General features: G+C 35.1%; 1 protein-coding gene across 1 annotated transcript in view; it reads left to right on the plus strand.

Annotated features, from left to right (window-relative positions):
• COG5 (component of oligomeric golgi complex 5) overlaps positions 1 to 13,473 on the plus strand; it is a 361,274-nt gene that overhangs the window by 277,673 nt on the left and 70,128 nt on the right. Inside the window, exon 14 of the mRNA XM_027838594.1 lies at positions 571 to 670. Within this exon, the coding sequence (XP_027694395.1) occupies positions 571 to 670 (100 nt within the window). The remainder of the gene's footprint in view (positions 1 to 570; positions 671 to 13,473) is intronic.

Raw genomic sequence — 13,473 nt, forward strand, 5'->3', positions numbered from 1 at the left:
AAGTAAGATTTTTACATTAAATCCAATTTAAAACAATTCTAAATTGCATTCATATTTCAATTTTTGATTTCTATTCAAAAGACTAGCATATATGAAATAATATGAATTTGAAAAATTTCCACTGCAACTCAGTATCTTTGTGAATCATTTGAAATTTGTATTTTTAGCTTATCATCTCCCAAGGTCACCATTTTCATTCAAGTGCTGTCCCTTCCCTGCAGATGTCTATGATTTGTATTGCCTGTAATTGCACTTAACAGTTTTGAAAAATAGTGCCACTTTAGAATTTGTATACAATTTACTCTCTTAATCATAGCCCTGGAACCACACATGACTTGCCTTTATTAATGAATGACTGGTCATTAAGAAATCTGTCTCCAGATACTTGCTAAATGTGGAGTTTAGAAATACAACAAGGCATACAATTCCTGGTAAAGATCAGTGAAATTATAAAAGTAATAGTTCTGCTTACATTGTGTATGTTGAGTTACTGCTTTCCACCATGTTGATAAACTAGATTATGAATTGCTTAAATTGTTTTAATTAATTGTGGTAACCTGTGTTTTCCAGTGAGCTTAATGTGACAACAGTTGATTCAAACCTTACTTTAGCTGTGTCCAAAAATGTGGCAAAGACCATACAGTTATATGGTGTGAAATCTGAACAGCTCGTAAGTAACTTCACATTTCTGTAATCTTTTTTATTATTTTTTGTTAAAATTGTTAATTAAACCATTTGGGAGATATTAATGAATTGACTAAAAATTTGGACCATGTAGTGAAATTTTTAAATCTTGTATTAGAATTCACCAAAAAAGTTCATGTACCTTTTGATAGTTGATATCCTACTCATCAAATTTTCCTATATTTCTAATTTGTAAATGTAATGTAGGTTTTAAGGCTTTTGCCATATTTGTACCAAAATTCAGGCTTATTTTCCCAAAATGTAGCTAAATGTGATTGGCTGGGTTGTTTTTTTTTCCGTTCCCAAGCACCATTCATGCATGGTTAGCAAGTGTGAAATTAATTAGAACAGCTAGAAACTGATTAGAGAAAATATAATGCCTGAAATTTCAAATACAAAATTCTCAAACTAAATTGAGAAATTTAGTTCTCAAGTGAGAACTAAAGGCCTTAAGGAGATACTTATGACTTTTTCTCTTGAGTTTTTAAAATGTGAATGATAACCCAGATTTTAGAGCAGGGGAGGAGTAACCCCTTTACACAAAGGTCCTAACAAGGTCAGAAAGTTCTTAATAATTAATAGAGTGATATAGAAAAGTGTGCATGCTTGTATATTTTTAGTAAGCAGTATCAGTTCATTAACCTTCCCCAGAGTTAAGAAAGATAGCATTTGCAGTTCCAGAATTCTAAGAAGCAAACATATCTTATACACATAGAAACTGCAAACCAAAATGAATCTCAGAATCTGTAGTTATCAGTTGCTAAGTCTTGTTGAGGCTACCTCCACAGCCCCTGTAGCTTCTCTCAACCCATATAGACACTATCCTAGTTCAGGTACATATCACTTCTAGCCTGAACTATTTCAGTAGCCTACCAAGTAGTCTCTCTGCTTTCAGTTTCTTTCTTATCCAGGCCCTCCTCATGTGGCTGCTAAATTGATATATATATATTTTTTTTTTGGGTGAGGCAATCGGGGTTAAGTGACTTGCCCAGGGTCACACAGCTAGTAAGTGTCAAGTGTCTGAGGTGGGATTTGAACTCAGGTCCTCCTGACTTCAAGGTCAGAACTCTATCCACTGCGCCACCTAGCTGTCCCCCTAAATTGATATACTTAAAGCTCAGGTCTGACCTTGTGACTATTGACAGGAAGCTTGAGTGACTTCCTTTCTTTTTTAGGATAAAATACAAACTCCTCAGTTTAGCATTTACAGCACTTCATAATCTGACTCCTGCCTGTCTTTGCTAAATTATTTCAAAGGAACAGTTGTTTTTTTAATTTTTTTTTTTTTAGGCAATCGGGGTTAAGTGACTTGCCCAGGGTCACATGGTTTGGTCTGAGGCCGGATTTGAACTCAGGTCCTCCTGACTTCAGGGCCAGTGCCGTATCCACTGCACCACCTAGCTGCCCCTAAAGGAGCAGTTCTCATGAGCTCTACATTTCAGTGAAACTTGGCCTATTTATTATCCTCCATTGCACAATATGCTGTTTTTAATGTCTTTGTCTCTGTTCATTGTCTTCAGTTCCTGGCATGCCCTTCCCTCTCAGCTTTCCTCCTTGGACATCCTCGTTTCCTTCAAAGCTCAGCTTAAGTAGCACCACCCTTGATCTCTCAGATTGCTAGTGCTCTCTTCCCTGGTGTTACTTTGAAGTCGCTTTATCTTTTTTTTGTATTGACTATTTATTATCCGTGTAACTATTGTACTCCCCAGTAGAATGTAAGCACTTTGAGGGCAGATTCTTTTTCATCTTTGTCTTTGCATCCTTACTGGCTAGTCTAGTGCTATGTTCATATGTGTGTGCTTAGAAAATGCTTGTTTAATTGAAATGATCTTTTAGTTTCAGCTCTAAGATTTTGTGATTCATTGTTTGACTATCAATGAATAAATTGGGTTGCCAGTAAACTCTTCACCCCAGCCTTATTAAGACCTCTACTGCGGAGGCTCTTAGCATTTTTCCAGTTGAAAACTTATCACTTAGAGACAATCAGAGTTTACTTGGAAGCCTTTACATAGTTTATTTTCCCCTCAAATTTTGTATACAGGAGCCTTGCCAGTTACTGTAGATGAATTTAAATGTAATACCTAACAGATTTTTGTTACTAGAGGTACTAGAAGGATCTTCATATGAGAAAATCTTACCATAAAAATGATAGCACAGCATAGATAACCTACTAGCTACATTGCAGTAAGACCCCAATACATTTACAGGAAGCAATTTAATATGATTTTTGAGTCGTGGCATCTGTTGTTAATGTTATAATGCTGACAAAAGCAGTTCATTTGCCTTCCAGTCTTAGAAAATATTTTAATACTTCATGGAACATTTGTTTAAATTGGCACCTTGAGTTTGTCTTAGAAGAGCTGTCTGCAGCCTTTTTCAACCCAAGTGTTCAAATAGTGTGAATGACTGACCTAACACAAACAAGGATTTATAAAAGAAGATTTATTTGGCTTGTAAGAATAGAGTTGTCAAGCACAGGACAAGAATATATGTTGAATGGTTTACTTCTGATTTTGTTCTATTGAGTGCCAGCTTTCGCTGATTTCCCTTCTCATCACAAAGATATTCTCAAAACAATGCTTTGCTCAGCTTACATGGGGTGAAGGATTCATCAAGTCTGAGGAAGCTGAGGATCCCCCTCACTTAATGCTTTTTACATACTCAGGGGGATGCCAGTGATCACCTCACCGGTATAAAACCTTTTGCTTGCATATGATGCAAAGAAACCTTTATCCTATGTGACAGAGGTTAATAGTTAATAGCATCTCATAATTCCATTGTAGCTTACAATCTTATCCGTTTAATCTGATGATGCATAAAGCCTGTTCAAATTTGGGTAATGTGCATGTAAATACCACAAGGTCACATAATGATAACCACATGTATAGAGAGCTATTATAGAAATTCTGGTAGACCTCTTTTCATGTGGACAAAACCTTATTAAGAAAAATAAAGAACATCCAGAATTTTAAAATTAATTTTTCAGATAAAATGCTAAAAACACTAAATAACATTGAATTAGTAAATCATACCTTTTTCAAAAAATTTTAGTTTTTGGTGAATGATGACTTGAGGGAACATTTTAGATCAACATTCAATGATAATGCCATCCTGTTGGCTATTAATAAAAGTTTTTGTGCTACTCATCATTGTTTATATTAAATATGTTTTATTCCTATAGTCTTTGCATTTTCTTATTCTTTCAGTTTTACCAAAACATTCTAAAAAGTCAAACGTTATGGATTTTTGATGAAAAAAATTCTAAATAGAAATATTGATGCCATCTTTAAAAGGAAGAGCTTAATTGACAGTTGATGTGATAAATAATCAATATACAGAAATTTTTGTTTATAAGTAAAATATTCAAGCCTTAAATTCACATAATTAAAGTGACAAGAAGGTAATGGAAGGCTGTGGATCAGAGATAAAAGAATGTTAGAATTTTAAAGAAAGATATTCTTTTATTCACTGAATTTTTATTAACAAATCTTTAGAAAAATAATCATGGTAGAGACCTTTAACTCATTCTTCTAATAATTGTATTGATCTGGTCTTCCCTGTTACTAGCATCCTCACCTTCCACAAAATGTAGTTTTTTTCTTCATTCTCCCAATAGAGAAGATGATATGAGGGGCCAGAGGAAGTTTTGAATTGCTTGCCAACAGTATAGCTTTTTATGAATCAAGTCTGCTATGAAGATACTTCTGTATTTGCTGAAAGATTTTGAAATAAGAGCATTATCAGTCAGGGCAATCCTCTTTTTCTTGATCTTTCCATAACTGTGTTTTTACGTCAAGTCAGTTACAGACTTCAGGTTTGGTAACTCCATGGATTGTGTGGTTCCACAATTCTAAGCATGTTAAGCCCTGTTGAGCTAAACAAAATGCCATGGAAGGGCTCTCCACAATGAAAAAGGTACAGTACTTTACAGGCCTTTGGGCTAACACCATTGACGCCTCTTAATTTTGATCTCAGAAAGCTTATTTAGGTCCACCAGCTGTGTAGTAGTTGCCGCCCCTTTTTTTTTTTTTTTTTTTGCCAGTCTCACTAGGTGAATTCCGCATCTGTGTATCTGTCTCTGTGTAGTAGGCTTTAGTTCTTTCACTTGTACTCTTTCTACATATCTTATGAAGGCCTTTTAAAGCCATCTTCTTCAGATATTTGGCCTTCAGTACTTCAAAGGCCTTTTGCCTTTTCAAAAGAGGTTTTGGAACAGAGAGTAGTTACTTCTTCTTTTCTTCTATGCCTACCATGGTTCCAGACAAAGAAGCCAAAAAAAAAAATGTTCTTTTTAAAAGGATGGATTGAGAATATAAAAACCTGAAGTGTAGGTATGATTAGCTTTTTAGAATTCTAAATAGATTTTCATATAGTGGTTTCTTAGAATTCAGAACCTTTTTGAATATTGAATTCCAAGGATAGGATATGCAATTCAGGGAAAGTATATCACTAAGGTTACTCCAAATTTTCCATAAAGAAATGATTTTTATAGCATATATATCATAAGATTGTAGGATCTAGAACTAGAGGAGATTTGAGAGATAAGGTCATATTATCTACTTCCTTTATATTACAAATCAGGAAACTGAAACTGATTTTTTTAAGTAACTTGTCCAAATCCACACAAATAGATACTATTCACAGTTTTTCAGATGCCCATAATGATATAATTCAGCAAACACTAAGTGCCTACCAGGTGCAAGGCGCTGTGTTTTTATTTTCTTGTTTGAACCTTTACTTTTTTTAGTAGATTAATTAAAGTTATGGCCTCATGTGAGCGTTTATTCTGTTAATATTCCTGATACAATAATTTTTTCCGTTCTCTGCTTTTTTCTTCTGATGGCTCCAATAAAATAAATGTCACATAAAATTTAAGGAGGAGAGTAGAGGGGATCCCAAATTATCTTAATAACTTAGCTCTGAATTCTTGGGACTGCTACTGGAACAACTAAAGGAAAATTTCCATTAATAACCATTAAAGTTGCTTAAGCATTTTGTTTACTTGTTAGCACTATATCAGAAAAGGGGACAAATAGTACTAAGAATAACAGAAGTTCTAGGTCACCTAAAAAGAAGTGACTTTAGCTATTGATATTTTCAATGTGAAATCCTTTTCCAGTGACACATTAGTGTAAAAACTATTGGAGGAAATCAATCTCATCAGTCTTGACTTTCTCACTATAAATGCAACCAGATATCAAAAGGAAATTGGAGCTAAATAGAAGGATGGCTCACGAGTTCTCCTTGAAAGAGACAAATAAAAGAGTTGGTAGAATTTGTTTTTATCATGTGCGCAAATACAACTAGTAAAATTATTGACATTTGATCATCTTACATTTTAGGGCCTATGCTAAATATTTGGAAAGAAACCAACATGAAAATAATTGCAGCTTATGTGCCAACATCTGTTATAGAGTATGAGGAGAGAATAATTCTATGCAGAACTTAAGACTCTAAATTAAATCAACATGTACTTTATTACTCAGTGTCTCCAATGCAAAGGTATCCATGAGAGGGAGGAAGGTTAAAAAACATGGTTCAAGAATAAGAAAGAAGAGAAACTAAAACTTTGTAAATTCTGCAGAAGCCTCATGTCTAGTGTTAGCATGCTAGCCAAATAAATAAAAGGGCCTCATTATGGTAATCACTGAAAAAAATCACCAAAAATAGTGATTCTGTTTTAGCAAATAGGAAACAACTGATTATCAGTGTGGCAGTTGCTTCTAAATCATTTGTATGTCAACTTTCAGACTAATGACTTGATAAAGTAAAGGTCAAAATCAACACCAATTAGAAGAAAAAAGAAAAATATTCCAACCTGTTCATTTGGTGGGGAGTCAAGCTCTCAATGCCCCCAAATGGAAACGTTAAAAGAACAGACATTGACACTAAATATTCTCGTTTCTTATAAGTAGTTATGTCATTATAAATTATTTACCACAAAGAAGAGATCAAAATTCCTAGAAACTTCCTCAGTCAGCACAACTTCATCTTCTTTCCAAAGCAGAAAGATATGGCATCCAAGGCCAATACCAGTTTAGAATGTAAGTTTATTTATAAACTATTAGAGGGAATGATGGTGGAAGATGATAAGCAGTATCACCTCATCAAAGAGTGAAAAGCAATAGAAGGAAAAACAAGTTTCTAGAAAGCTGGTGGAGAGACTAAGTACATTTAAGGATGGAACAGGAGGAAGGACAACAAAGAGATGAAAGATGTGAAAAATCTCTATGCATTTTTATTACAAACTCTTTTCTCCGTTCATGGTAGTGGAGTCACCACTCTTACATAACAATCGCAAGTGTGCTTGTGTGAAGAACTTGAAATGACAGTGGAAAAAAAAGATGTGTAGTGCAGCTGGGGTGGGCCATGTATGTGAAGAAGTCGATGCCTCACAGAATACAACTTTGAGGGCATTGAGAGATCATTCATCGGTTCTCAAAATAGCTGAAAGAGGAGATGATGTCAAGATTAAAAATCTCAGCTCTTATCACCAAAAACAGAAAAGTGGGGAAAAAAACAATAATTAGTGATCCATTTGCCTTTTTTTTCCATTTCTACAAAATCATTATAAGAATAACCCACCAAACAATTAGAACTTCCTTGATGAAGGTTTGAGAAAGGAAAAGGCTAGCTTTTGCAGATGATATCCTATGGAAGACTACATATTTCGTATCAGATAACTGATAGGATACAAGGCCTCATTGTATTTATTGCTTGTTGACTTCAAAAGAGCTTTTGATTCAGTAAGGCAAAATGCAGTTCTAAAAGTTCTCCTTCAACGTAATGTCTCCTGTACATAAGTCAAAATCATACAGACTTCTTGAAAGACACAAAATCATAAATTCATTGGAAGACACGAGATGATTTTATTCAATCTTCTGATTATTAATATCTCACAAGACATAAGGCAGGAACTCATATCCTCACCAAAAGTGTTTATCACTGTTGTGGAATATGTCCATAGCAAAGTCAAAATGAAAAAGAAATTCCTTTAAGATGGTGACAACAAATAGATACCCCTTTTGCAGATGACTTTATCCCGATTGCATCAAATCCTGAAACACTGCAGAGCTTCCTAAATGAGATCTGTATTCACTCAAAATAATACAGACTGTATCCACATAGGAAAAACCAAGTGAATGAAGAATGCCTATTGTCCAGATATAATATGTAGTTCTGTAGACAATCCATAGGACTTATACATCAATTCATATATTTTGGCCAGACACTGTGAAGAGTTAATGATCTGGGCCCAAGGTTGAACGGAACTGCCATATTGCCTTTGGGAAATAAGGCAATGTACTTACTGACCCTTCTGCTAGAAACGAAGGCCCATCACTAATCTTTCAGTAATACTGCAAAGCCATGAGTCACAGAATACCATAATCTCCAGAAAATAAAATGAAATAAATTTCAGGGTCACCCAGAAGGCACATGGCCCATATAAGTAGACTTCAGTATATTGCTAGCAAAAAATTGTACAGAAAAAAGTGGCATTAAGGCTCAATCAGCTAATCAACAAACATATATTAAGTGTCTCTGTGTCAGGCATTAGGCTCAGGACTGGGGATAAGAAAACAAAAACAAAGCAGTCTCTGCCTTCCAGGAGCTTCTATGCCATCAATTGTAAAAGAGATACAGGACTATGAAAGGAAGTGCACTGGTCATGGAATGAAAATAAAGTTTAGCTGGAGAACTTCCTGTATGCCCCAGTGGAGAGGTAGAAGAAGTTCTTCAGCACAGTAGAGAGCACTCCTAAGGAGAATTTGTGGGTAAAATCATGGCATCTTAGATTTTCACCTGGGAGAGACCTTAGAGGCCGTCAAGTCCAACACCCTTATTTTATAGATAAAGAAACTGAGACACAGAGAAGCAGTGATTTGCCTAGGGTCACACAGCTAGTAAGTGTATGAGATGGGATTTGAACCCAGGTCTTTCTGATTCCCAAGTCCAGTAGCTTCTCCATTATGCCACATTGCCTGAACAGGATTCATATAGGATAAAAAGGTGTGGATGATTTACAGTCATTGTATCTTTGGAAGAAGAACTTAAGTCATTGAGATCACAGATCCATTGAAGTGTCAATGTAAATAAGCCATTTTAGAGAAATGTCTAGATTGTTCTAAGTCAATGCTAATTTGGGGAATATAGGTAATTGTCATTCAGATGTTTTTCGTTTATGTCTGACTCTTTGTGATCCCACTTGGAGTTTTCTTGGCAGGGATACGTCAGTGGTTTGTCATTTCCTTCTCCAGCTCATTTTACAGATGAAGTAAACAGGGTTAAGTGACTTACCCAAAGTCACAAAGCTAGTACGTGTCTGCGGCCAGATTTGACCTGATGAAAATGAGTCTTCCTGACTCTTCAGGCCTGGCAGTCTATCGACTGCACCAACCTAGAGTTCCATAGATAGATAGATAGACACAGACACAAACTCTCTCCTTCCCTCCCTCCCTCCCTCTCTACAAGGGCCCCTGTAGTCCATTCCACCCCTGAACAAGAATCCACCTTAAAATCTGTCCCACAAGTGGTTGTTCAGCTTATGTTTGAAAACCTCCTGTTCATGGGAGCTTCCTGCCCCCAAAGTAGCCCATTCTACTTTCAAATAGGTCTAATGCTCTATTTGCGAGGAAGGTTTTTCCTTATTTACCTAGCCTAAATAAACTCATCCTAAAATCTACTGTGTGACCTCCTGCTAGCCTCCATCTCAGTGTTACTTTATAAAATAAACATTCAAAACATCACTCTCTTTTTCCAGAAACAAGAAACTGGGAGTGTATTCAAATGGTTGTTTTCTTAATGGAAAAGTTAATGTGACTTAAAAAGAAATTTCAGGGAAACTGTACTTGTTTTCTCGTACTGTGACTGAAGAAAAGTTTACTTTTCCATCTCATGTGAATAATTGATGGGTTGAATCTCTGAGAAATCAACATTTGAGGTGACCCAGAAGGCAATAAGAGACACAAGTAGAATTGATCTTTTCCAGTGACGACCTACAAATTAGAAGTGGCATAAGAGAAATTACCTAGAAGATATATAATTAGAAAAGGAGGTAGGACAGACATGTAACGAAAACTAGTGTTGAAAGATAGACAGCCAAGCAGCTACACTAATACCCACATAATATGAAAAGTTCTAAAAAGGCATCTCTGACATATAGTCAAGTATATATGGGAAACATGAACAAGATTGACACTGGACAAGAAGACAACGATGGGCTGCAGTTTACACTGCAGGAGGGAGTAACTCCATCAACGAAATCATCAGTCTGTTGAAGAACTGAAGTAGATGATTAATTGATAGACAGTAGAGAACACATTTGATATTTTTGGTGCCAGTCTTGTCCAATCTAATATACATACTTTCAAGTAAGCCAATGAGTCATGCAAGTCACATAAACCATCCTAATAGTATGTTTTAAAACCATCTGTAGCTTTAGCTTGGACAGAAATGTAGAACTGTCAGTTATGTACAGGGTTCCTTCCTAACTGAAAGGGTTTTTAGCAAAATAATTTGATAGTTCCTCAGAAATCACAGGATATATGTAACAAAAGAAAAGATTATGAAGAAAAAGTGGCTAGACATTGGATATGACTTCTAGAAACAATCTAGCTGATAAAGCAAAGCTGTGCATGTGTTTGTTCGTTTGTGGTTAATTAAAGGTCACACAAGTATTCCTTGTAAATTAGATAGGAAATGATATCTTAGGTATTATGTAAACCTTAATACTTGATCATGCCTGCCTGTCACTCTAATAGGAAGATGTGGCATCTGGCAAAATTTGGAGGAATGTATAGCAAAATAGTTCATGATCCTTACGTTATCAGGTACAAAGATCAAGAAATTATATTCATTCTTCTTGGATTTAATTAGATCACTGAGAAATTTTAACAGGTTTTCAGAATTCTATTTGTATTTTTATGATCTTTATACATTTTAAAATATTATTTATCTGCTAAGAAATCATTTCTAAATCAGATGGGAAAACTTCCCAGTCTCCTAGGTGGAGATAGGGGTGGGGGGATGCTTATGGTTATTTCCTTTTTTAATCAGTTCTCAGTGATGTTCGGACCATATAGTCATGTCTTGAAAACAGTTAAACATACATTATTGTAATAGCCCTATTGTTAAAATGAGGAAATATAGCCTAGAAAACTTTGACTGTTCGTCCAATACCTTAGGAGTTGGATTGGGAATAAGAGAGATCTTGCATTCAATTCCCAAGTCTGACTTCTGATAATTAGAATTAACTTCCTTGATGTAATTCACTCTGTGACAAATTAATAGCTGCCTCCCAGGTAACCTTCTGAAAATGAGATCAGGAGTTTTCAGTCTGTCTTCATTTTTAAAGTCTTATCCCAGTGCTTACCGATAGTTGTGGAGTTAAAATTCATTTACTGAACAGATTTTTTTGACAAAATGTATACAATTTAATATTGATTCTTAGAATAATTTTTAACAAATATATATTTTGGAGAGCAAATTTATACCATTTAATAGTATGTTTGGTGTTTTTGCATGAAAAAAATTTTCTGTCAGAAAAAGATATCAACTCCTGAGATAAGTTTTATTCAAATAGTTCCTCTCATTTTTATAAGGCTGTTATGCACAATCTCTGATGTCGAAATATGAATTGAATTTAATAAGCATTTGTTAAGTATCTGCTTTGTACAAAGTACCATTCCATCCTTACAGTTTAGAATGAGGGAGCCAACATATAAACTGTGTGGGAGAAATGAAGGGATTGAATTAGGTGAACTAGAAGGAATCACCTCTAAGGACCCTTTCAATTTTAGGAGATGAGTGAATAAAGGACCCATGGCTCTTAGCACTAGTGGGAATCAAAGTGGATTCCACACTGAAAACATGAACCTTCTGCAGATTCAACAGAGTAATATGGATCTGTAGTTGTTGTTGTCGTTGTTTTGCCTAGCTTCTTGTTTTCCCTCTCAGTGTCACCCATCATGTCTTCTTTTGCTGCAGTTTCTTCCTCTTCTCAGACTCACCTATAAATATTTCTAGAGTTTCCTTGGAAACAGTAGGTAACTGCAGAACCGGTTACAGATACTGAGTGTGCAGGTGACAAGGTGAACATGTAGCAGAGGTAACAATGATTTTGGCAGATATCCTTAGACATAGAGTAGCCAGCATCTTCACCAAACTTCTTGTTCCCGCTGGTTGAGTCACCTAACCATTCTTGGCCAGTTTCTTTATCTCTTAAAATGGGATGGCACCTACGTCACAGGATTGTTGTGTAGGTCTAATGAGATAATATTTGTGAAAGCTCTTTGCTAACCTTAAAACACTATAAATATAAATATTAGCTAATGTCATTAACAAATGTAAATTGTTGTGGGGATTTTTTTCTTTCAATCATAGTAGTAATGAGGAGAAATGTCCAAAAATATGGTATCAAGTATGGCCTTGAGATCTTGCTAACAATTCTTGATGCAGAGGAGTCAACCTACAGAATTTCCATGTGCTATCTGAGTCATCATTTGCCTCTGTAAACTATACAAAGTGGTATAGTGCTGTAATGTTAACATGTATTTTGTATTTTATAATTGTTAGATCTTTAAACCTTAAAATTAGAGGCATAATTCATTTAAAAGGTGAATCTTTATTTAGGACATTTTCCAATAAGGAGAATTGTTTGATGCTTCCAGGGAAATGCATTGAGTTCTTTGTCTAAATGTCACATGTTATGAACTGTTAGAAAGTAAAATGGCATTTAATGAAATTGCAGACCATCCGAGACAATAATAAAAGTGACATTTAAGGAGCAGTTTCAGCTACAGTGTAGGTCAGTAGGTATGTATGAAGTCAACAAGTCTAGGAATGCTAAAGTGTACATTTTATTTAGCTTTGTATATAAATGTTTTATCCTTCATATCTCAAATAATTTGAAGAAATGGCATGCCTATGATTGAAAAAAAAATCACCTCTGATATTCAAATGGTAAAAAGGCTTAAGTTCAGTATTTGAAAAATGTAAAAGAGTTAATGTAGATCTAAATGTTCATTACTTAGTACCTATCAAATTTGAATAATAATGTGATATGCTCATCTTATGAGTTGAAATGAAAGGTAAAGATAATAATGTAGAAGTGTTTACAATTTCTGTATCCATGCAAATAGAATATATTCATAGCATTTGTTACATTAAATGTCCTATAAATGGAATATACTGTGGCTGTGGATCAACCCTCCTGATTCTTTACACAGACTTCTAGCTTCCAAACTATGTATTAGTTAGCCTCTTTCCATTTAGAACAGCTATCCTGTTCTTAATTAAGAAAGATCCCTGAACTTATAAGCAGAACAAATTCCTAGCATTTTAGGCAGCTAGGCAGTGCAAAGAGTGAAGTGTTAAAACTTAGAGCAGGGAAATCTGAGTTCAGATCCCACTTCAAAAACTGACTAGTTGTATAACCTTAGGTAAATTCCTTAACCACTCTCAGCCTCAGTTTCCTCATCTGTAAAATGGGTATAATAATAGAATCTACCTCACAAGGTTGTTGTGAAGATCCAATGGATTAGCATATGTAAAGTGCTTTACTACATAAATTCTAACTAATATTATTATCATGTTTAAAGCAGATCCTTGCTGCCTCTGTCTCCTTAATTTATCTTTTTGGTGTCTCTGCTGTCCCTGCTTCCATAACCAGTGATCACCAATTATATATTACCACACCTGACATATAGTAGGAGCTTAATAAGTGTTTGTTGATTGATACAAGCACAAAGTAACAGAGCTCTCAGAGAAAGAAAACAGCAGGGTGTCTAG

This window comes from Vombatus ursinus, unplaced genomic scaffold (genome assembly GCF_900497805.2).
Source record: "Vombatus ursinus unplaced genomic scaffold, bare-nosed wombat genome assembly UNPS02014830.1, whole genome shotgun sequence".
Lineage (NCBI taxonomy): Eukaryota > Metazoa > Chordata > Mammalia > Diprotodontia > Vombatidae > Vombatus > Vombatus ursinus.